At 31.7% G+C, this 25,154-nt stretch overlaps 1 protein-coding gene across 3 annotated transcripts in view; it reads right to left on the reverse strand.

The window, feature by feature from the left end:
• Positions 1 to 3,356: 3,356 nt before the first annotated feature.
• Positions 3,357 to 25,154, reverse strand: part of LOC106690754 (radial spoke head protein 3 homolog) — a gene marked incomplete at its 5' end in the record, with an annotated part of 58,179 nt that continues 36,381 nt past the window's right edge. Inside the window, 5 exon segments of one of the 3 annotated variants that reach the window (XM_024358441.2) lie at positions 3,357 to 3,640; positions 6,283 to 6,348; positions 7,819 to 7,896; positions 23,959 to 24,164; positions 24,988 to 25,074. In XM_024358441.2, the coding sequence (XP_024214209.2) occupies positions 7,885 to 7,896; positions 23,959 to 24,164; positions 24,988 to 25,074 (305 nt within the window). 3 annotated transcript variants of the gene reach the window in all.

A 25,154-nucleotide genomic window follows, 5' to 3' on the forward strand; every position in this document is an offset into this window, starting at 1 on the left:
ATCTAGGAGGGTGAATTCCGAAGAGCGAATTTGTTGATCGGGTGAATTGAAAAATTGTGAAAGGGTGAAATTGGAGGAGCAGAAATGAAAAAGAAAAATAGGAATGAATGAAACATTTGTATTTGTTGTACAGACCGAAATGGATTGTAAAAGAAAACTGTAGGGGGGAAAAAAATTGTTTATTATATCTTATTATTGTATCTCTTTTTTTTCTGATTATACCATGAATGTGTAATTTATATATGTCCGATTAAGGATTGATAAGTATGCTGAGTGAGATCGCAATCTAATGTATTTAGGCAGCATAGATAAATAAAGTATTTCTCTCTCTGAAGCTTTGAGAACTAATGTATACTATCCCAGATTTTTATGAAAACGAAGTTTGAATGTTATGCCATCTGTAGGATGTATAAACTAACAGAAGTACTTAATTTTGAAACATTTCAGGAGGCAGTTAATCAAATATACCTTTGCACTGCTAACTGCTTATGCATCATTGTACGAACTGTTAACCAAAGTATAAGGTTTCACTTTCATAACTGGTTTAAAGCAGTATACGAAAAAAAGCAAAATAAAAAATAAAATCTTCCATTACAAATTAGATAGCTGGAATGATTGGTTCAGTCGAGATGTCAATGTTTGTATTGTTGTCAAATTGTACCACTTGAAAAACTAAGTTAGTCTTCGTACGGATGTTTATTGATTATTCGTATTAATGTGTTTATACTGTTGGATTTTCTGTCGAACAGCTTCTGTCAACTTATCGTTCTTGAACCTGTTCATGATGCATTGAATTAACATATTTGTAGCTTTAAATGAACTTACGATTCAATAATCTATTCTTATTATATACCTGTTAAGTAGGGAGTATATAAATCAATTATCAAAAGATGTTAGCTGTACAAATACGATTACAATAAACTAATATTTATTTAGTTCTGAAACTGTTCTCGCCGGCTAAATATTGATCGGACAGTTCAAGGAGAATGTCATCGTAAATTGTTTATTTTATAAACTATGCCAAATTTATACCCTGCGTATGTATTGCTCTCAACTTAGTCTGAAAATATGCCTACTTCTACAATATAGAACTTATTAATTCAACTACGACTGTAGCAACGTCCTACAAACTTTGTTCTTTTGTTATATCTTACATCCAATAAATTGATTAAACATTCCGGTGTATGACGATCTATAACTTTAGTAACAATGTTACAATATAAATAATTTTGGCAAAAATTCCTTAAGCGATAAACATTTAAAACTGGTAGGTTGTGAACAAAAGCAACGTTATGTAATTAGTTTTTAAAGAAGTCTTGTGTTTTTTACCTTCATCATAAAGATACTTAATGACAGATACTAAACATAACATGAAAATACTTAAAATTAATGAATATGAACATTTGTTTTTATCTTTGTCGAAAAATGTCCTTCATATATTCAAGAACAATAAACTGGGTAATGTGTAAACTTTATTAAACGTTCTTCGAATGTTGTAGTAGAGTAAAAAAGTCAGAGAAGGATAATTTCTTTTAGAAAAAATAATGCAAAAACGATATAAAGTTTGTAATATTTATCACTCCCTTAATATTTGTAACTTAAAAAATTAAATGTTCACTATTTACATAGAAAGGAATTCAAGGTGGCCTACTTACTTAATCAAAAAGGAAGATGCTTCGGGAAAATATTGTAAGGAGTTTATCTTATTCGGTCCAGAAACAATAATTGATAAATGATCGATTTGATTGGACCGTTCAAGAACGATGTGTAGAAAAAAGTTACTAGAAGTGCAGTATTTTGTATTTGAAATGATTGTTTTTGTTGTTTAGTGGCAAAAAAAAATTGTTTTGCCTTCCTGTTTTTATTTCTTGGCCCGGCTATTACGCTACAATGTTTTTGTTTCTAAAGTAGAATTATTAATAAAATTTGAGAAATTCGAAGATAGTTGTTCTATTTAACGAGTACATTTAAATTCAACTAGTAATTTTGCATTTAGATAATACTTTTTGATATGCTATTATTGGTTACCGTATTTTATATGAAACAGGAGGAAAAATAATAATGAAGACATTGTAGAATTTTTGTGAGAAAGGAAAGTAATAGGTTTGTAGGATGAAGATAATCATGCATCATAATGCAGCATATTATGTTTTTTCTTAACTTTATTTTACAGTTAATAGTTTAGATGTCTAGAAGACTATTTTTTACATACTCTTCTTCTGGTCCAGTACAGGTCTCCAACTTTTGTTCAACATGTCTGAGAATGTTTCTAAAATTGAGAAAGAACGAGCAGATATTTTGAATTGTTTTGTTGCCTCTTCTAATAATCGAGGCAAATTCGGAGATAAGAATGGAAAGAGTGTATAGCAGATTATTCAATATTCTTTCAGTACATTTTCTCTCTAATTAAATATTATCATATTCTTCTGTTTTCTACTCGCAATAATTTCACAGAAGTTTGATCCAATGCTAAACAAGGACCAAAAGGTGCAGTGTAAGTTCCGCTTCTGACTTACTCCTTACTCTAATCTACTCTTACCTGCGTCGAGTATTTTATTTCATTAAAATTTTTATAAAGATTGAAAGTATTCTGTGGGCGTGCTGCATTTTCTTAATATGACGCCTCCAACGGCAGTCATAAGACTTTTATGATTAATGGTAGAACCATAGGTTTTTATTCGATTGGAATGCAATTACCATGAAATAAACTAATTTAAAGCCCCATACAATAATATTTTTCAGAGGCATGAACTAAATCAGAAGGTACACTAAACAATACTTTATTCAACTAATGTTTTTTATACATGAACTATTGATTGGAGATTCTCTTCATAATTTTGTTCACGGTAAATGATTAGGAGGCTTCAGAAATTAATTTTTTTTTTTTTTCAGAAATCTGAACAAATGTCTTACATTTCATCTGCCAGGTAAAAATTTTTTCCGTAGTTTACGAATTATCGTAGGTTTGCGGTATTTTATAAAATCTTTGTATTCATGACTTAATTTGTAACGTGAATTTGATGAAAGAGTTTTCTCAATATTATATTTTCCTCTAATACTAAAACAAAGTTTTATGGTTTGTTTTTTATGGAGCGTGATTCTTTTAGCCACTTGTGATATATATAATGTTCTATAACAGCGGTGGGTAAACCAAGATCAGCACAGGTTTAGTTCAAAGGTGATATACGAATTTGGGAAAAATATCGAAATGATTGTTCTGATATGGGTTCAAATGATAGGAAATGATGGTCCCTTTATGTATATTTGGAACTGTATATAACTTGCCTGGCGCCTTGATACTAAGATAAAAGTGGTCTATGAATGAAGACAAATAATAAAAACAAATTTCAACTAAATAATTTATTAATATGATATTATAAATACGTGTGCTAATTTTAAATCAGTGGATAAACAATATTATATCCTCTATACAGATTAACATTTGCTATCCTAGAGAGACTGGAGAGAATAGAAGGTAATCACCTACATTTTGATTTTCTTAAGCAGAAAAAATATATAACATATATATTCATATCATCCATTTTATACAAACATACAGACAGGCACCACCAAAATGGACGGAAATTAAAATGTTGCAGTTTTATAAGTTGACTCAAGCGTTTTATGTCAAATTTTGGTCCTGGAACAAAAGAATATTTTATATATGAGAAAGTGAAAAAAAGCTAATATATTGTTTATATATTATATGAAATTATATATATCTATTTATCTATATATAAATAAAGAAAATAATTAACGCAACGTCCAGTAAATACTGGTAATGTAGTAAATAAATATAAAACTAATTAAATAATTCATAAAGTTTTAAGCAGCTGTCATGATACTTTTTTGTTTCATAATTTTCCCATAGGTTCATATGCACATATATGTATATTTTAAAATTATTTAACGAGAATTTAGCCAAATTTATTTGGAGACTACGTTATGGAAAAAATGTATCTTTCTATAGTGATGTTCATTTTTAAAATAATTCGATCTCCAAAGCGTTTCACAACATTAGCGAATGCTTTGTCTGCCTGTGGAAAATATAATGAGTAATAATCTTTCAAGAGTGAAATTATTAGTTAATAGGAATTTCGTTCTGGAAACGCCCTTAAAACTTCATACACTTTTATTTATAAATTGGACGTTTCAGATTAAAACTCATTTCCAGATACAATTCTAATTATTGGTCTAATAAATGTCTAATTGTCAAAAAAGTTATTTTTATCAAGTTATAATTCTTCGGCATTTTACCAACTGTATAATCTATTCATGAGCCTGTTGCATGCAATCTATTCATCCCTGTATTATTCGTTTATATTATATTTCTATATTTTTATCAGAAATATCACACGAGTGTAAAGTAATTCTTTATTATTCGTAATAATTATGTCACGGTTCACAATAACGAAACATATCCAAGTATCTGAAAAAGGATTATACATCGAAGAACTGACATCTTGGAGGAAAGAATATAATGGAGGGTAAGCTGGCCAAAAAAGTGAAGCAAAAAATGCGGACCTTAAGTGCCTTTCAGGGGCATGGCAGAGGAGTTGAGGAAGGATACGAACCAATCGCTGGCTGTGTTTCACTTTAGATTACAATGGCGGACGTTTCCATTAACTTCAACGTAAACCTTCCTTTCTTGAGCGTGTCCTTTTTGGTTTTACTTTTGTTCTGTAGCAGATTGGGGTTATAGCACCCCTTACGGTGAAATTAAAATGATCAATGGATTGACAAAATTAACATATTTTCATTTTGGAAGAAGATAGTTGAACTTATGAAGTAGATTGGAGAAAAATAGTCCGGGTGGCGGTCAATAAAGGTATCAAAATAGTAAAAGAAGACTATTTACTGTAGTTTTAGACCGCCACCCGGACTAACTTCATCGAATCTACTTCATACGGTCAACTATCTTCTTTCAATATGAATAAACAAATACGGGCCCACGGAAGTCCTCCAAAGTGGGGTGAAACCTTGGTTAACAATAAATAGTTTTATTTTACTATTTCGAAATCTTTATTGATCACCACCCGGACTATCTTCCTGCAATCTATACCATATTTTCAGTTTTAGGGTAGATAACACTTTTTTAAGGATTAAGGACTTTTTATCTTCATTGCTAGCAACAGTCAGGGAGAACATCTTTATGCTAAAATTCATTTGATATTATATATGTATATATATAAATAATTGATCGTATAATTTCAAATTATGAAGAGGATGGTCGGAGTTGCGGTTAACAAAAACAGAACAAAAATAGTGAACAACTATTTATTTTCCGACGTTGCACCCGACTTGAGCTTCATCATGGCTAGAAAGATACAAGATTTCGTTGACATAGTAAGATAATAAGATACAAAAAGATAAATTAATGTAGGATTAAACTTATGTAAAAATAAGTGAAAAGAATATTATATACAAATGAAAGAATTGAAGAAATAAACTAGTATTGATATAAAATAAAAAATATGGAAACTGTAAGGTTAAAAATGTACAGGAGCACAATAACACGTAAAAATGGAACAGTAGATATGAGAAAAAAAAATTTCATAAAAAACGATAAATAAAGTGGGTTGAGATTAAATGAATGCTGAGAAAGAATAAATAAAAATAAAATTAATTATAATAATAATAAATGAGTAAAGAACAAATCATAATTTTTTAATAAAAATCATAATTTGTTTTAATAAAAAAGAATTTAAAATTCATTTAATTTAATTTTCTAGCTCGAACATTTTTAGAGGAAGGTCCTTCAAATAAACTAAACTAATAAAATTGATTTGTTACACGCAACTTTTTTTTTTTTTTTTTTTTTAGAATTTTTGACTTTATTTATTGAAAAAAATTGAATCACGGGCTTGAATAGCATTGTTTGTTACATTTGTCGAATTGTGTAGGACATGCTAAATAAAGTCTTACTCATATTTCATTTCATTCATGATGTCCTTTATATCACATACTACATTATTCCAGTATTTTATATTGTTGAATAATAAATTATAATATTGCTCAAATAATAGTTTAATTTACATATTGATATAAAAAACAATGTAGTTAGATATTGTAAAATATTTAAATGATTCCGATCCATTATTTGATCATCTAGCACACAAATTTCTAAAATATCATTTTTCTCGTTTGGAAATAAGTTATAGAAGTACAAATGGAAGAAGGTGAGTGTTTTTCTATTGGAAGCTTAGAGAGAAATCTCATTCAACATGATCACTACATTAAACTAAAATATGAAAATATTCATCATTCCATTATTGAACTTACACTTTAGATAACAAAGTCGTAGTCTTGGTACCTGTACGGTTAAATGTTTTCTTAGTAACGGAAAACCTGCAATTATAAGTTTTGTTATTACTGAAGGACTATGGATTAAAATTTTAGATTTTAAGTCCTGTAGGAAATAAAAATTAATGAATATATAGAAAATCTTGAGCTCGTTAAAAACTATACTTATGATAATGTTATTGAAAAATAGGAACAATCGTTTCAACAAATAAGATGTTTCAATCTTAAATATGAAATTTAAAAAAAAGAAAAAAAGATGCACTACCTAGAGTCGCCGATCCTGGCGTATTAACAGGAAAACCTTAAAATAGAAATTGGATAAAATGATCAATTGAACGTCATTGAAAAATTTGACATGACTATGGAATGGTTTATTTCAGTGGTTCCTAAGGTATTGGTCTTCCAAAGAGCTGCGGTCCCAAGCATATGCCAGGTAGTAATATTCTAATCAAATAATCAAAATATTCCAAAAGAAAAATCAAAAAATTAAAATTAACATAGCAAACATATAGTAAATTTCGGCATTTATTTATCAGTGTTTTTGCCATATTGTAACTGGTCTAAGGACAATGTAGGCGACATTTTTATATCTTTTCAGCTCGTCAAGAGTGCCGCGAATTTTGTTAGCGTAACAAGGGTGCCGTGAAATGTTTTTAAGCCCAAAAGGTTTGTGGTTCTATTGGTTTTGTTTAGAACATGTTTCGATCCTTAAACAAGTATCTAATAAAGCCGCAGGAAGAGCTGCAAGTGTGGATAACGTTGAAAAACTAGGTCGTTTCAAATATTTCACTTTATTACTGGACCTGAATCTGGACCACGATTGGAAAATACATATTTAAAAAATTAATTTTTAGTGTATGCCTCGCAACTGGAGCTTTTCCGGAATACTTAGGTATGTAGAAGGCACAACTTTACATTAAAGGTCCAATAGTCCAATGGCACAGGACCCCCTCTCTCTTGTAATCCCTAATTAAAACTAATAAAAAATGAACTGAGACGTACGATATCGTCAAGTAGGTAGAGCTGCTCTTATCACTGATATCGATAGAAACTGACGTACTTAAAAAAGACAATGAAGAAGTGATTCATAATTTTTTTGACAAAGTATTAAAGTTTAAATCTTTTCTTTTATTTTTGTCACGTTATATTCAGTTACTAAAGATGATTCTAGCAATGAGGCAAATTATGAATTCACAAAATCAAGGGGCAGATAGTAGAAATGATGAAATCAACATCAGGAGATTTGGAAGAAGTTATTAAAAAAACCCGTAGAATTGGTTTAATAAATGTAATTATTAATTAATTAATAAAAAATAACCACCTATTGTCACCACAGAAGAATAATAATAGGAAAAAAATCAAGTTTATAAGTTACAAATAAGGCTTTGAAGTGTTGAAGTAACTATCAAGGCAAATATGTGGCAATTATCTGTGGTTGTACTAAGACTATCAAGTGAATTCCGAAGTATAAATATAATATTTATTACATCGTAGAGGTTGCGATATGCATCTTACATCTGATAGTATATTTTTCAATTCGTAATATCTTGTTTAGCCACTATTTTCCTTGTAATATTGCATTCAGATCTCAGCCTGTAAGAATAAAGTATTAATATTTACAAAAAGCATTAAAACATATGATTTTAAACGATTAAAACATATGATTTTAAATGATGAAAACATATGATTTTAAACGATTAAAACATATGATTTTAAATGATTAAAACATATGATTTTAAACGATTAAAACATATGTTTTTTAATTAATTGTTTTATAACAGATTTAACAGCGAACTAATTACATAACTGCTTTTTATGGTTAGGAAAGAACCGTTATATAAGTAAGCAGTTGTTAATTGAAGAATCCCACAACAAGTTGATGTAATATGCACTGATTCTGAGACTTTAAATATTTAATGATTTTATTATTTTATTTTGGGTACATAAGAAGATTGATCACCTTTTAGTCCAGAACCTGTGACAAAAAAAATGTGACTTATACTGAGGTTTGTACTTATAAAATTACCATTTTCAATGGTCTGTATCAAAAATGTAGGCCTGGTTAATATAAAGTAGTTCAGAAACAAAGAATAAAAACAAATATTGGGTAGTTTACGTTTCAGCCTGTTTATATAAGGCGAGGGAGTTGGAGCGTCAACTTAACAGCAACAGCGTTAGTTTCAATTCGGGATGGGCGGTCGACTTTTATTTCTGTGGCGGTCGCATGAAATGACAACTTAACAAGTAGTAATTTCCTCTACAAACAAACTCATTTTAAAAGGGCTCTAATACATATTTATTAACTTAATTTTTTTTTAAATTTAATTTTTGAATATTTAGTTTTTAAAATTATAGTTGTTAAAAAAAGTAATCAGTTTGAAAGAAGTCATGTAGATGTGGATCTGGTGGAACTTCAATGTTCAATTGAGTTCCATAGGGATAATTAAATAATGTTTAGCTGTTTCAGATATTTGGTTATTGAATATATTAAATTGTACCTCAAAACAATTTGTAAAATTACACTAAACCTCTTTACTATGGATTCATCAAATCTTGTGATTTTTTATATTTCGGGATTGCCAAAAAATATCATTGTATTTCCGTTCTTAAAACATCAAAGTTGACTCGCAACTGAATCCTTAAATGATGTTGCGTCTCTTTCTTTGTTCCTTTCATTATTTATTGGCCACTTTCATACGCTTTTCACCTTTTTTAGAGTTTTGTCCTTAATCATTGAGGTACGATACTATTCTGTCGCGTGGTACTGTTTGAAATCACTAAGCCTTTTGTAATAAGGCTTTTGGCCTGTTCCTTTGCATCAAGAAATTTATATATTTTTTTCTCGTTTTAAACGTGTAATTCTATTATTCTGTACATTAAAAAAACTGGTTGCTTCCTTATGCAATAAAACAAAAAAAAACCCTCAGAATTGTTAATAACTATACATATTACACTAAAATGCACTTAGAAATAAATATAAACTCGATACATGAATATATATAGAAATTTACACATGATTTCTTCGTATCTTGCCCTAACTTTTTAAGCCCGTGTGTAACAGAAATAGAAAATTATTCAAAAACAACAACCCGTAGATATAAACATAAAAGAACCAAGTATATATTCATTTATATATATTTTTTTTTATTTTAATACTATTTGGGTTTTTTTATTTAATAAAAATAAAAATTGAATTATATCTAAATGGTTATACTTCTATTGAACTAAGTTTTAAATGATACTCCTGCCTCTTTTGCCAAATTAGTTAAATATTTAGGAGTCACGTTAGACAGAAGTTTGGTTATTTAACAACAACATCTATTCAAAATTATAAAACAAAAAAAAGTTGTATTCATATTTAATAAAAAAGCAATATTATCCATCAGAAATAAAATAATACTCCAAAAAGCAGTGATGAGATTACATAACATATACCTGTCTCATAAGAAGCTTTTGTAACTCTTCAAAACGATATAAATTACTATAACTTTTTGAATTTTTTTTTTTAAAAAGTTCCTATTATTTTTATATTTATATATAGGATTTTTAAATTTATTTTGTTTTTAAGTGTAGTAGGGAGTACATCTATTCAAGAATCAATATCATTTTTGGGTATAAAGAAATAGACCCTGGAGCAAATTTAACATGTTAGATTGCTTATTGCTTTATTTATTTTATCTGTGCTGTTAAGAATAGGATTGTATAATAAATTATCATTTAAAAAATTTTGTGTTGAACCCATTTTTCAGCTTTATGTCGATATTTAGCTGTGGGAAGTTGTAATATTGTTTTTAATTTTATACGGAATAAAATCGTCTTGTGATCCGAAATTAAGATTAGAAAAAATATTAACTAACTTAGGGAGTAAAATGATTTTGTCAATATGATATCGAGTGTACTGGGCTTAGAACGACCATTGGTAGGAAAGTGTGTCCGAAAAAAGTATTTGAAATTTCATAAGTGTAGCTTTATTTAAGGGTAGTTTGTCATTTTTATTGGGATTATGGCAATTCCATAGTTTGTTTTACTGTTTTGGTCACTCATCATAGTTACTCGTTCATTTAAGTTTGATAATGTTTTTATCTCATGGTAGCAGATGGATTTACTTGGTGGTAAACAAAGAGACATTATAGTTAAATAATTATAGTGCTATGTTAATGACCAGGTAGCTGTAGAGCTTCCAATGATTTTAAAGAAAGTAATGGATAGTTGTAAAGTATTAGGGAATTATCGATCATGAGCAGGGCGACGATTATTCGATATATATGTGATATATTAATTTTGAAGTTAATTACTTATTATATAATATTATCTAAATTTGATAAGTGGGTTTCAGTTATAGTAAAGATTTTGGGATTATTTAAGAAAATAAAATCATTTCACTCAAGAATATAATAATAATAATTTGAATTCATCACTATTTATTTATTAGTTTTAATTGTTCTACTGCTATGGCTATTTTACTTTTTATTTATTTATAATTTAGTTTAATTAAAATTGAATTCGAGCAACGGATTAAATGTATGTTGCAGATCACTGGAGAAGGGAGGCATGAGAAAGTGGAATAGAGTGAAAAGCTTAGATAGGGTAGAGAACAAAAAGAGCTAAATAAGGATGAATAAGGAAAACAAAAATATATATAAAATAAAATGAAAATGTAATTAAATACTATTTGAATTATTTTGTATTTACTTTATAGTTAGTTATTATTTTAAAATTTTGTCTCATGTTAAATAATATTTTAAAGTGATTAATGATGAGTATGCTGGATGTTTTAGCAACCCAATTTATTTTGGCTGCATTGCCGAATAAAGTATTTCTCTATAAAGATGTAAATGAAGAACCAGAAGGCATTAATTTTATGTGGTCCATAATGTTTATGAGAGGAGTTAATTCTAAATTGGCCGGCCAGTGATAACCAATTTGGCTGGTTTATTATGAACGTAATAACTGTAATAGTATCATTTGTATATAAATGTAATGTGTAATGTATAAATGGTACGTAATGGTAATTGTATTCCCGATTTTTAACGAACACAATTTTAAAAATACTAATATAATATGAAGTTCATTGAGTAGATAGAATCATAAAATTTTGAATAAACTACAAATTAAAAGAACTACGCAAGCTGTCCATTAATTCATTTAAGAAATGATACTTTCACATAATATAAAGAATTTTGAGGTTCCATCTTCCGCCATGCTCATTTTGGCTATGGTATGTTTGAAGTAATTCAATATTGTTTAAAAGTAGAGATATTTATGATACTACATAATATGATTAAGAAATATTTATGATTTCTTCCAACATATCCATCATAGAAGGCTCTTTATCACTGTCTTGGGTAGGAAATGTTTCTCGAGGCCATATTGACTTGGCTAGGTCTACAAAATCTTTTTTCGAGTTTAAACTTCTAAAGCTTGAAAGGTGCACTTTCGGTTAATGTTAAATACCTTTGACGTCCGCTCCAGATATAATAGGCATATATTTATTGTTAAAATATTTTCTTAACAAAGAGTACTTTACTTTTCATTTATTTCGGTTTGCACTATTTTATTGTTTAATATTCCCCATGTATTGGAGTACTGACGATTCCCATATATTCTCTGCTGTTGAGCGTCATCGAGTAGCACTCTCGCTCAGCCTCCACTGGTTTTTAATAACAGCGGTGCTTTAAGAGAGAAGGTACAAGCTTTGTTCATAATTGCTCAGCCTAATGTAAGTATTGTACGCAGGAATGAATGTGTTTGTTAAGTGTGTTATTATTTTACTAAAAGAATTTTTTTGTGTTTTAGTTTTGTAGTTCTTAAAATTTGATGAAGAAAGTGTGTTCTCTTATCTCTATTACCAAAGTTTAAGTGTATATGATAAAATGTAATACTACCCAATAAACAAAAAAAAAATAAATAAATAAAAAAAATATTCTCTATATAATTTCTAGTATATTTAATATTTTCAATTTTTATTTTGGTTGCATCATGGCCTCTGAGGAAGGGCTAAATATTAACCGAAACGTCGATACATAGCAGTAATATTTATGCCTCGTGTGTTTCCTTAATTACTGCATACACCAATTATATCCTCTTTACTAATAAATACATTTTTTATTTCCCATCAAGTAGTTAATTTTTTGGTTACTAAAATTGCGTACCATCACATTTTGTCATATATGGATATTAAACCCAAATATTTCAAGAGCCCTTAGAGACGACGATAAAACAATAAAATCAGTGTTTCAGTATTTACAAATCACGAATAAAATGTAAAAAAAAAATTAAGGTTTACACATTCACCCCCATATGCAATATTAATATTTATTTTGGAGAACTTTGATTTAAGTTCGTTCTCTCACTTGTAAAGGAAAAGTGGGTCTCCGAAAGTTTCCAGCGCTTCCATCCAAACCGCGTGATTATTTCTGAAAACCAGCGACTACGCGTTCTACTAAAATTTATTTATTAAATAAATTTTAACTCATGTTATCAAACTATAAAAAGCGATTAATTTTTAGATATTAGGTTTGCTGAAAGGATTATTCCGGAACCTCGAACCGGCCGTGGAGATATATTTGTTTTAAATCAGAAGAGGGTGGGTGTGAGCGGACAAAAAGGATCGACTAACACAGAGCCGGAATTATTCAATCGACCAGCTTAATTTTAATTTAATAAAGCCCCAGAGGGGGAGCACGCTGGATTGAGATTGAATGGGAGGGTGCACCTGCCGCCAGCACTTGACTGTGCCGGGGCCTCTGATGCTGTTTGGTCAGGGGGACTAATGGAGCGATCACTGCGCCCTCTAGCGGGGGCAGGTGTTCTTCTCTGGGGTTCGATCGAGACAGCAGTGTACTTCCCTCGGATACATAAGTGAGTTGACATCTATTTAAGCTTCATCATAGGTAGGCGGTAGTTAAAAGAAGCATTTGTCTTCTAAGGTTGCGAAATACATCTCAGCAGTACATATCAATAAAGTTTACAAGGACCGCTTCTAGCCGAGGCGGTTCAGACATTGCCTTCAGTAATCTCACAACTGTCGCGGTGCTGGCTCGGTTCCGGCCAGGGGAGAGGTTGATTTTGACTTGGCGGTCCCACGGAATGAAAACTTGACCCTCCTACTATGATTAGAATATGTTGGTTACTTCTTGATAATATTTCACATTATCACAGAAATGAACAGTCAGGGGATAATAAAAAAAAAAGGAAAAGTTTACAATTATCATTGCAAACTCTCATTCATAAAAAAATCATTTAGCATATAGAATGATTGAAGGGATCTCAGGTTGAATGGTTTAAGGTTGGTACACTAAATTGGCGCATTAGTGGATTCACAATCGTAGCCAACAAAAGACTATCAGTAAAATTTATCAGGATGAAGGTAATCGAGATAAAGGGATGAGATCTTGCATTATCAGAGGCTCTCAATACGGCTGTGTTTGAGGTTCCGATTTAGGACTAATCCTTGGAGTGGGGGCCGGATAGAACCATTGTTGTACAACCCTTTGTAGGAGTGAAGGGAGTCTTCTGTGCTATTACTATATGCTATGTATTAGCCTTCCGCTCTCTAAATCAAATATCCAGGGTGTCCTACCAACAAAAGAACATTAATTCGTCCCCTATTTAGTTCCATTTGCATGACCCTACTCTTCCAGACCTTCCTATGTATACCACAGCGTAACATGAATAAAACATACTTAATATTAATTATATGAAAGAATAAAATAAATAGAATAGAATTTTCGGCATTTTAAACTGGTGGCCCTAGATCGACCTCAAGCGTCCTGCTGCGCCTATGGTTTCACCTCATTTGAAGGTAATCAGCGTTACCTTAGGGTAGCTCTTGTCCAAGTATGAGCCTGCCTGTTGGTAATAGTTAATGTAGTTAACTGAAAAGGTGCTACTAATTTATCGAAATATTTCTAAGAAAATGTATATACATTGATTTTATTTAACACTTTAAAAATATTTATTATTTAATTTGAAAACACAGTTCCTTCATAATTCTATAAATAATAAGATGATTATGTATTTGCCCGCGAAATATTGCCCGTTCCCAAATTGCCTTTACTCCTTGCAAGTTTTTTTCCACTTCCATTGAAATTATTTCGCTGCTAGGATAGCAACACATATGATAAGCATTTTTTAAATTTTATTTGGTGATTTTGCGTACTGTAGATTGTACCGTAGGCTTGGTTTACGTAGTGTCACCTCTACTAGCTTTTGTGCAGCCTGTACGTTGGCACTAAAAGAGAAAATAACCCCAGTTTTTTGTACAATGTTGCTAATAGTAAATTCAATGCTTTTATGAGATGACCCTATAAAAGCAAGTGTGTCCCCAAAAAATGTGTCCAACGGGCCTTCAACATTTCTGGTCCAATCTTTTATACATTCATAAAGGATATTTAAAATTCCTTAAAATACTGCTCCAATATTATTTTTTAAAGTACTGACTATCTAAAGGTATGTATATTCAATTCTAGCTTCTCATCCAAATCCTAACTTGAAAATAGACCGAGTTTATTTTGTCCTACTCGGTTCTATTCCAGTGAACTTTCACCACGAAGCCTGCATTTCCCATATTTTCCGGGGTTAATACAGTGAAGATTCATCTTTGCGCTTCTCAGTGAATTGTGTGTAATGTCTTTACTTAACATTAAACTGGCTCAATCCTTCAACCTTTCATTTGCAAACACTTCCAATATAAGTCTTTCATGAGCCGTTAGATCACAAACCACCTTCTGGTCTTTCCTAATCTACAATCCCATATGAAAAAATCGCTTATTAGATTTTAACAAAGAAATTAATTGACCTAGATATGGCCATTTCGTCTATCTTTTACCATTTCCGAGATAATTGAGCTGAATAGCCATTTGGATAGAAGAAGTCCTATGAATTGTCAACTAGGGTGTGCCGCCAACCTAAACGTTGCAGAGAATCTACAGCAGAGGGTCTTTAGATGATCGATCATAACGTAAGATTTCATAAGATGTAGCACAGCCTCGTATATTTAGTCGGCATAACGTATGATGTTCGTTGCACGGTTTTTAAGTCCTGTTATGTAAAGAAATTTATTAAAACGATCATAATAAAGTCAATTAAATTAACTAGGGAAAATAAAATTGTCGGATTTACACAACCGATTTTTATGTAGTGTTTTTTGTTTAATATAAATTGGGGGTCAGGGGCCCTAACCTTGTCGTAGCATGCAACCTGGGTGCCATCACCACCACGATAGATTCCACGACTAGCTGGCCAGCCTCTAAGGGAGACACAACCCTTATCGAGAACCGTCCTAGCTGAAGCGTGTTTTCATGATATTCACCATTCACTGGTTAGAAGACGCATGACGTGCCACAACACAGATAAGCCATCATATATTTTAAATAAGACCTTCCCCCCTAATAACCCCTCGTATCGCTGGGCATATATAATATAATTGACTATATCTACTAACACACTAACAGATAGATCGTTCCTCCAGAGATTAAGATAAAGTTAATAAGGATAAATAAATATATAAACCCGAAGACATGATGTTTCCCAATTTTAATCCCCTTTTTTTCAAACTATACCTTTTAGTTCAGCAACCAATCATGGCAAAGTAAAATACAGAGCACAATCTGCTATCAACAACAATAACTCATATTCATAACTGTATGAACGTTAATTTGATTTATTTAAAAAGATTATTTTTCATAAAAACTTTGTTGATGAATATATAAACCCATTTCACTCAAGAGCAATAAGTAATAATTGAAAGTCAAATTAAGAAAAAAATAATTTTTATTGTCATCCAGATCACCAGTTTGGATTTTGATCGCCTCACTCCACTATCCAGCAATGTCATCGTGAGGTTGATGTCTCGTCTTCATTGGAGCGCGGAATGTACTGCTCGGGAGTCTTTTTCTAGCAACCAAAACTGCCATACAAGATCCATAAATTACTATCCGTACATATTCCCTCATTATCCGTCCTCATCTCTCCGACTGATTATTTCAAGTAAATCACAACAGCCCTTATTCATCCCTATTTCGTCAGTCAGCTGGTGTACATCAGGGTAGTTCCTTGGTCCTATTCTTTATACAGTTTTTTACAGCTGACATTACAACCCATCCTAACACTATCCTCACCACGTATGGCGATGACACATGTTTATTGCTAGTGAATAAAGATCCTTACATTGTATCACAAACCCTCCAATCCCACATCACCACCCTACAGTATCCTTTAATAATAACCCACTTATTCCTGTCGAACTGATCCGTTACTTAGGACTACATCTGAACGAACGACTGACATGGAATCCTTATAATAGGAAATTGCTCATCGATTCCGACTATTTCAACATTTACTGGTCAAACTGTCTTAAGCTTTCAATCCATTACAAAAGACTGACCTACATGACAATAATAAGGCACATCTGGACATACGGAGTTGAGCTTTGGGGCTACACTAAACCATCAAATTCCTCCAGAATCCAATCCTTACAGTCCAAAATCCTTCGTAAAATCCTCAATGCTCCTTACTTTGCCACAAATCAAGTCATCCATCAGGACCTCAATATTCCATTTATTGTCAGTATGGCCAGAACCAGATACCAATCCTTTCATGATAAAGTTCACAATCACTCAAACCCACTTGTTTCTAACGTGGTTACTTCGTTACCTAATAATCCTCCTGGGCGTCTGAAAAGAAGATGACCTCGAGATCTTCCCCTCTGGAAATGTTATTGGAGTTCTATTAATGGGTAGATTTTCACATATTTTAATTATGTCATTATGTCACTAGCAGCAAATTTAGTTGTCTATATGTTTATGCAGCTGCAAATAACAATAAATAAATGATAAAAAAAAACTCCGACGTCCTCGGTTCAGTGTAGAATTTGTCGGCCGTAACCTTAACTTGAATGCACTCAGCGAACACCGAAGTGGTAATACCAAAAAGGAGGAAAGCCGAGAAGCCAAACACCATGACTAATTGCTTGTATTTGCTGTGGCTAGGGCTGCTGCGGCTGTTGTTGCCTTTTGCCAAACAGGGAAAGTAGCCACCTGCTCCATCAGCTGCTGGGTTCGCATGGACCATGCATTGTTCCTCCATGTCTTCCCAATGCAGCTGATGATTATTACACGGGGAAGGGCGGAGGGAGTGAGATATCACCGCTTGCGTCACAATATGGACATCGTGTAGGATGAGTTCTTCATAATTGAAACTAAATAAAGAGTTGTTAATATGAGTGGAACTGCTATAGGCACATAATAGAGGTTTTATTATCTCCTCGGAGGTTTAACCTTTTTTAATAGTTTACAAACCTTTACATAGTAAAGAACTTCAAAGTGAGGAGTAAGTACAAGTAAAATCTTATATAAACCAATATTTAGTTAAAATATTTGAATGAAATACACTTGTTTAATCACGTTTATTAAAAAAAAAACTTTAATGTTTGTTGGTTAGAAAGAATTTAACAAAATAAATTTGATATAGTAAGAAGCAGAAATTATTAATGATCTTACAAAAGATCATCCTCTAAAAATAATCTTTCTAAAATATCCCCAAGTTTGCCGCCTGTATTATTGTCATTAAAATTCTCAATAATCGCCAAAGTCCATGACCATTTCACATTCACCCAGCTGTCAGCTCGTCTATTAGATGTTTAATAAATAAACTGGATACACGGAAAGTGTGAAAGTTTTTTAATAAATTATTTATTATTGAACATAAAATTAGATGTGTGGAAAATATGGTCGGGGATGCGGTCAGTAGAATAATAATTAATACAAATAGTGAAACTTATTTTATTTGCACTAACATAGGCCTAATTTCAGGCCTCCATCAAAGATGAAAGCAAAAAACAGGATAACAACCACATTATAGTGAACAAAAAACAAAAACAATCAATATATCAGGAAATTAAATGATAGTAAAAGAAATATCAAAGGAGTTTGACCGCAACCCTGATCATCTTCCTATATATCAATTTTTACGGTCAACTATATATACATATATATAGTAAAAGAATATTAGGTATAATGTTACAAAGGTAAGAATTGATACAAAAATTGAAATTAAGATGTATTAAATAGATTATTTAATGAGAAAAATTAAAGTTTATAGGAAAAAATAACAAAATAAATAAGTTATCTCTAAACTTATATAAGTCACAAATGGGTAAGTAGTAACATTCAAAGTAATAAGACGTCACGTTATTCAGACAACTAACTGGCTGAGGTTCGTTTACTGAGTTGTATGTGTATGTTGACTAGATTTTTCGATCGGTAAAATAAAATAATCATCAAATTAAATTTTAGTACGTCCACCATTTTAAATCGTTATTGTGGATCAAAGTTTAATTGCTAACGTTTTCATTGCCTTAAATAACAATGATTTGAAGTTTAGTTTTAATTGGTGAAGCACCTTTTCTATAAAAAACGGTCAAACATAAAGGTTTTTTTTTTCTGTCATTTTATTTAATCATATATGTGGACAAATATTGGAAAATATTTCGTCGAAGTATGTTCACTCTCGTGAAAAGCATCCAAATGAAAAAAAAATCAAACAAAATTTACATATATTGATTTATAAATAAAAATGGCCAAACATGCACGAAAATCTGGCCAGAGTCACATTTTCTTTGTTTTATAACTAAAAATCTGACAAAAAAGTGTCTTATTTAGCTAAAATATTTATTTCTATATTTTTTTTAGGTTAGCTGTTGTATTTAGCTTACTTTAAGGGATTTTTTTTTGGTACAACCCTTTCGTATGTCTAGTTATGTACATTGTGATAATACAATTATTAATCTTCCAGGTACAAATAAATAAATACCAGCAACAATACAATTTCCCAAAGATAGATAAAATACAATAAAGTAAAAAAATCATATTTTAGTTTCATTTTTTAAATATGTACGTATACAGCACCAAATATATTAAAATGATATTCACTGATAGAAAAAATATGATTTTTTGCGTTATTTGTTGTTCACTATTATTTAACAAATCCGAAATTTATAAAAATAAAACATTAAAAATTGATAATTTATTTTTGAAGCAGCTTAAATCATGGATTTAAATTTTTTCTTTTCAAAATTAAATAATTATTATCTACTCGAAATTGTAATATTTATAACCAAACTATATTCTATAGTTCAATTTATCCAATTTTTTTTTCTGATAGATACTATTTTAACTAATTCGTGGTTTTGAAGACATACTATTAAAAGAAATATTTAAATGACTATTGAAAATAACAAAGAAAGGATATGGACGACCAGCTTGAGCGGAACAATATAAGACGCGCAGGGGTGGCTGAGGGTGGCGCAGCAAGTGTGGCGGCGCATCGAATCGCCCGCACGTGCAGTACAATAGTCCCCCTAACTAGCCACACCCCCTCTCTTAATATCCCGCAAAAAATACCGCGGTGCACTCTAATATCCTATTAATATATCTGTGTACAGTCAGCGGTGTCATTGTCATATGCTAGCGCTTATCTCATATATTCCACATTTCCTCGTTTCTGGCAATTCTCTTCCTCGTCTATTGTGCCGTTAATTCCTGATAACAAAGGTCATATTGGACATTTGTTCCGAGACCCATAAGGTTTCGCAGCATGTGGTTTAAAAAATATTGGGAGCCAATGAAATGTATGAACAAAAGAACTTTATCATTATTAATTCCCGACTTTTTCTGGGCCCAGTCTTATTTCACATTATTTCGTAAGGAGAGCCATTAGTAATAATGTCAACCCCATAGGCACTGCCATTTTTTAAAAATAGGAATCGATATCCAGTGAGTTATATCTGTTCTTGATAATCTGTTTCCATGAAAACTTGTACAGCATATTTACAAAATACACAAAGATTCGGGCTAAAAATATTTGCTAATATCGGTCTGATTTAGATAATTGTAGTTTTGTAAAGTAGAGAATTTTTTTATATTTCAAAAGAGTGACTTAAAGTTCCAGGAGATTTATAATTTTAGGATTATTCGATTTTTTTTTTTAGATATTAGAAATAATTTATCATGAGCAATATAGAAAAGATTTTTTTTTAAGCCAGCCTTATTATTACAACTATAGCAGAATAGAAACCCCTAATAATTTCAAGTTTATTATTGAGAAGAGGGACTGTTACACTTTTGGTCTGATTCCCACCAATTTCCAATCAACCGTGACTAAAAACAATAATTTGAATTTTGACGTGCTAGTTATAATATTGAGAACATAGTTTCTTCTTTGTGTTCTTTAAAACGAAATACATGGTACCTTTCCACTACTTCCCTGTAAACTAGGATTTTTCGTCTTACTTGCCCTGTTTATTAATAATCTTGCGTGACTCTCATTCTTAAAAGGCGCGAATCACTATTTCTCCGAATGAGTATCTGCTGTGCTGCTATTTTATTTTTTCAGTTTTTAATCTTTTTTTTTTCATTTTCATATAATAATAATGTATGGAGATATACTGCTTTTAATGTAAGTACCGAATTGTATTTATTCCAAAACAAATTCTCAGGTAGGTTGATAATATACATGCATTTAATTTTTTTTTTTTTTTAATTTATTTATTGTTATTTACAACTGTATAAAACATATACAAAAAGTAAATTTGCTGTAGGTGACACAGTGACATGATACAGAAATGTGAGGAAACTACCCATAGATAGAACTCCAATAACATTTCTAGAGGAGAAGATCTCGAGGCCATCTTCTTTTCAGACGCCTAGGAGGATTATGAGGTGATGAAGGAGAAGCCAGGTTATAAACCAGTGGATTTGGGTGGTTGGCAAGTTTATCATGGAAGGATTGGTATCTGGTTCTGGCCAAATCGGCAACATATGGGACATTAAGGTCCTGATGGTTCACTTGATTTGTGACAAAGTAAGGAGCATTGAGGATTTTACGAAGGGTTTCGGAATGTAAGGATTGGGTTCGGGAGGAATTTGATTTACTGGAGCCCTAAAGCTCAACTCCGTATCCCTGGGCCTACCTGGGTAGGGCTTATAATAATCATGTAGATCAGTCTTTTATAATAGATTGGCACTTTAGACCGTTTGTTTAGTAAATGTAGTAATAGTCGGAATCGACGAACAGTTTCATGTCTTTTCAGTCTTGTATGTGGATTCCATGTCAGTCGTTTGTCCAGATGAAGTCCTAAGTAACGGATCTGTTCGACAGGAATGTGTGGGGTATTATTATTATTATTAAAGGATACTGTGGGGCAAGAGGTCATGGGTTTACGACGAAGGGTAAATGTGATTTGTTGGGATTTATTTTAATCCTCCATTTTGGGTACCATTCTTCAAGGGTGGTGATGTGGGATTGGAGGATTTGGGATTCAATATAAGGATCATTGTTCACTGACAATAGACAGAATTTTAAAATGTATCAAGAAAACATATTGCTATGTTTGATATGACTTTCATATTCCCCACTGTCCGCATATAAGAGCTACAAGACCGCCACTGGCCTCCAGATGCAGAGGGCCAGAGACAAAGACAGGTGTACTAGCACAGGGCCGACGACAATGCAGAGGACCCTAGCGACCAATCCGGTTTGTTACGGTCCCGAACAGGCTAATCTCCTCAGCCGAGATATGATTCAAAATATGTACCCGGCCCTCCGACCTCAGGCACCTGCCCTTCCTGCTTAACGGGGCTTAGTTCGGTTCCAAAAGTGTTTTGTCAGATGCTAGATAAACCTAACTGTTGGGGAATTTTTTCTATGAATATTTTGAATTGTAAATTATTATCGCAAACTAAAAAAAAATGTGTCCTGTTTACCTAGATTTGTATTGAACATGCTTGTTTGAAGACGTCAACAACAACAAAATTAAGTAATGCAAATCGGGGATACAGATTTTAGCAAACAAAAAATTAAAATTCTATGACGATACAGACTATTTTTCATAGTTCATTGACCACTAAAAACATATAAGTTTTTTTTTTTATTTGAATAAAATGTTTTGTTTCATTCTTATTCATAATTATAGTAAACCAAATAAAGTCAGTGTTGTGATGTCTGATTCCACGTGCATTAAATTTCCCTATTAAATAAAAATATAAAAACAATCTAGATCACTCACTCACAGTCACTACATCACTCTCATGCACTACAGCTACACTCAGACAACTAATAGAGCACAATGGCATATTCCAATACTACAAAACAAACAGTAGAGGTATGTGCTGGATATTTAGGGCTGCAAAGTTAATATTCAGACACATGTGTCTATTTTTATAATAAATATTGGTTATATTTTAATTACTAATTTATCTTTTTCTTACTGTAAAACAATGCAGAATTACACCACACAACAGCTCCCAAAATGAGGAAGGTCTCGTAATCGGTTCAAGTTCCCGCTAAACGGATTTCAATAGATCTTCACGATATAAAGGCCGCAAAAGAATGGACCGATTCTTTCTCATTTTTTAAGGTTCTGATCCTCAATGTTTGTATACCAAATCGGTCAAAATGTACACAATTACCGCTGAAAAATAACTGATAATCTGTTTTTTCTACTGATTGTAGCATAGAAACGGTTCTCTCTCACCCCAGCCCCCCAAATAGTAATAAAAAGTATATAATAAATTAATGATAACTAATTCTGTACAAAATAATTATCTAATCCGGAACATTATCAGTAAAGATACAGAGTATTCAACTGAGTACCTATATTTTAAAATCATTCAGTGCATGTTCTGTGGAAATCCGGTCACTTTTTTTTTTTTTTTTTAATTTTTCGAATAACTTGAAAAATATTGAATAAAGGAAACAATTGCTGACGCTCCTACTTCCTTGAAAAATAAGCATTTCAGGGCACCTAAGAATTCAAAATTAGCGCCAAATCGAAGCCACACTAATCTGCTACAGGATCCCAAGAAAATCAAGTCAACATTGACGAATTAAGGTTACAGGAATAATGCTTTGTCATCAATTAACCTTCAATTGAAAAAGTTTTTACTAAGGAGGAGGGTGAATGATTTTATTCCTTAGTTTCTTCACTTGAATTCTCTTTTTGCCATTCCAATACTGATGTTAGATAGTAAGCATACGACACTATTCCAATCTTAATTCCCAACAAAACTATATTGTAATGTAAAGATTTGAGTATCCAAAAACACGCACGCCTTTATAAAATTACTGACACTTTTATCAGCAATTGGGCTCTTCGTAGAACTTTAATTCTAGTGACGTATTCTAATTAGGTAGTTTTATAACGTAGAAAACAATAATGCTATCCGTTTATCAAAAAAGGGAGGAATCTAATTCCCAACAGGGGGTGTGGGAGTGTCAGTAATAGCGTGCACACCTGATATAGCAATACATAGTCAATCCTCGACACCCCTCTCCAATGTATTTTTGCTCTCTATTTATAAGAAATAGTCTCGAATTATATATTTACTTTTCAGATAAGCTCAAATGACTCTCTTCGAGGCACCTATTAAAAAAACAAAAAATAAAAAAAACCAGTTGCTGAGGTGAGCAAAGAGGTTCCTGTGATGGCTACAGCTCTGAATCACGGTACCTCGTTTTTTTTTTCGAGATTTTTCCCTAAGTCTCCAAATCCAAAGAAAGTATACTGTTTCATGAGCATTAGTAATAAATAAGCTACAAAGACCTCAAATGACAAATGATAATGTGAATGAATATATTTAGTGTGCAAGCCCTCACCGAAAGGCTGGACCTGTCGTCGCCTAATATCACCTCTTCACCATGTTGTTCTTCGGCCAAGGACTCCTCCCCGACCACCAACTCCGTCTCCTGAGACTCGGAGGGAGTGACTTCGTCCTCGGAGTCATGTCCTCTCTTCTTTGCGGCCTGCTCGAAGAGGTCGTGGTAAATCTCTGCCCTAGTCTCTAGGATCTCTCGCAGCATTTCTGGAAAAGAGGGTAATTAGTTTTGAGAACGGATATTCGTTATTCTAACTTAATTATGACATGGTTTATGAAATTGATAATTCTGTGTTTTTATTAACGTGCTAAAACCTCTAAATTTGTTAAACACTATCAATAATTAAAAACGACTGAATAAGGGCTGGTGCAAAGTCAGTATCAAATACACTAATATCGGACTAATTTTATTGGACAAAAAATTCAAGTTTGCAATTTTTTGCAATTCCTTACAGTCATAAAACAGGACGCCAACTGTAAGTGTAAAAGCCAAATTCAAAATATACCTTATGTCAGGGGTTTTCAAAGTTTTTTACCTGCGTTTAATGTTATCTGCCAGATGGTACAACATCGATTTCTAATAAACGGACTCCAAGTAACAGTAGCTTCACTACCAGGGCAGTAACTGTCATGGAGTTTATCAGACCGTAAGATAGTAAATAGTGTTTGTATGAGAAATCAATTAGTTTTCAAAGGTTATTTAACTATAACTATTATATTTATGATAGTATTTTTCGATTAAACAAGTCAAATAAATGTTAGGAAATGTTTTAAAGTCAGTATAGTCTGCTTATGAGAAAATGAACTAGACTATCACAACTGAGTTCTGAAATTGGAATAAACGTTTCATTGTTTAAAAAATTACTAAACCTTGCAGTTATCGGTACATTCTCATACTTCAAGGTGCAGTGACATGCTATTGAGTATATTTTAGATTGTTGAGAATTGTATTTCTCGAGAATATTGTATTATTGTATGAAATGAAAGAATAAAAATAAAAATAAACATGAGTGACTAGACAATGACTGACCTGTGAGGAGATCTCTATTTTCAACCATTTTTTGCATTTCAGTCTTTACTTCTTGCATCAACCAGTCCATGAAGTTACCCTCGATATCTGAAAAATATATAATAAAAACATCAATACGAAAAATAATTCTGAACTATGTTTCTTATTTATTTGATCTTTATGTTTTC

Source organism: Halyomorpha halys, unplaced genomic scaffold (assembly GCF_000696795.3).
Source record: "Halyomorpha halys isolate HHAL.00 unplaced genomic scaffold, Hhal_1.1 Scaffold1856.1, whole genome shotgun sequence".
Classification (NCBI taxonomy): domain Eukaryota; kingdom Metazoa; phylum Arthropoda; class Insecta; order Hemiptera; family Pentatomidae; genus Halyomorpha; species Halyomorpha halys.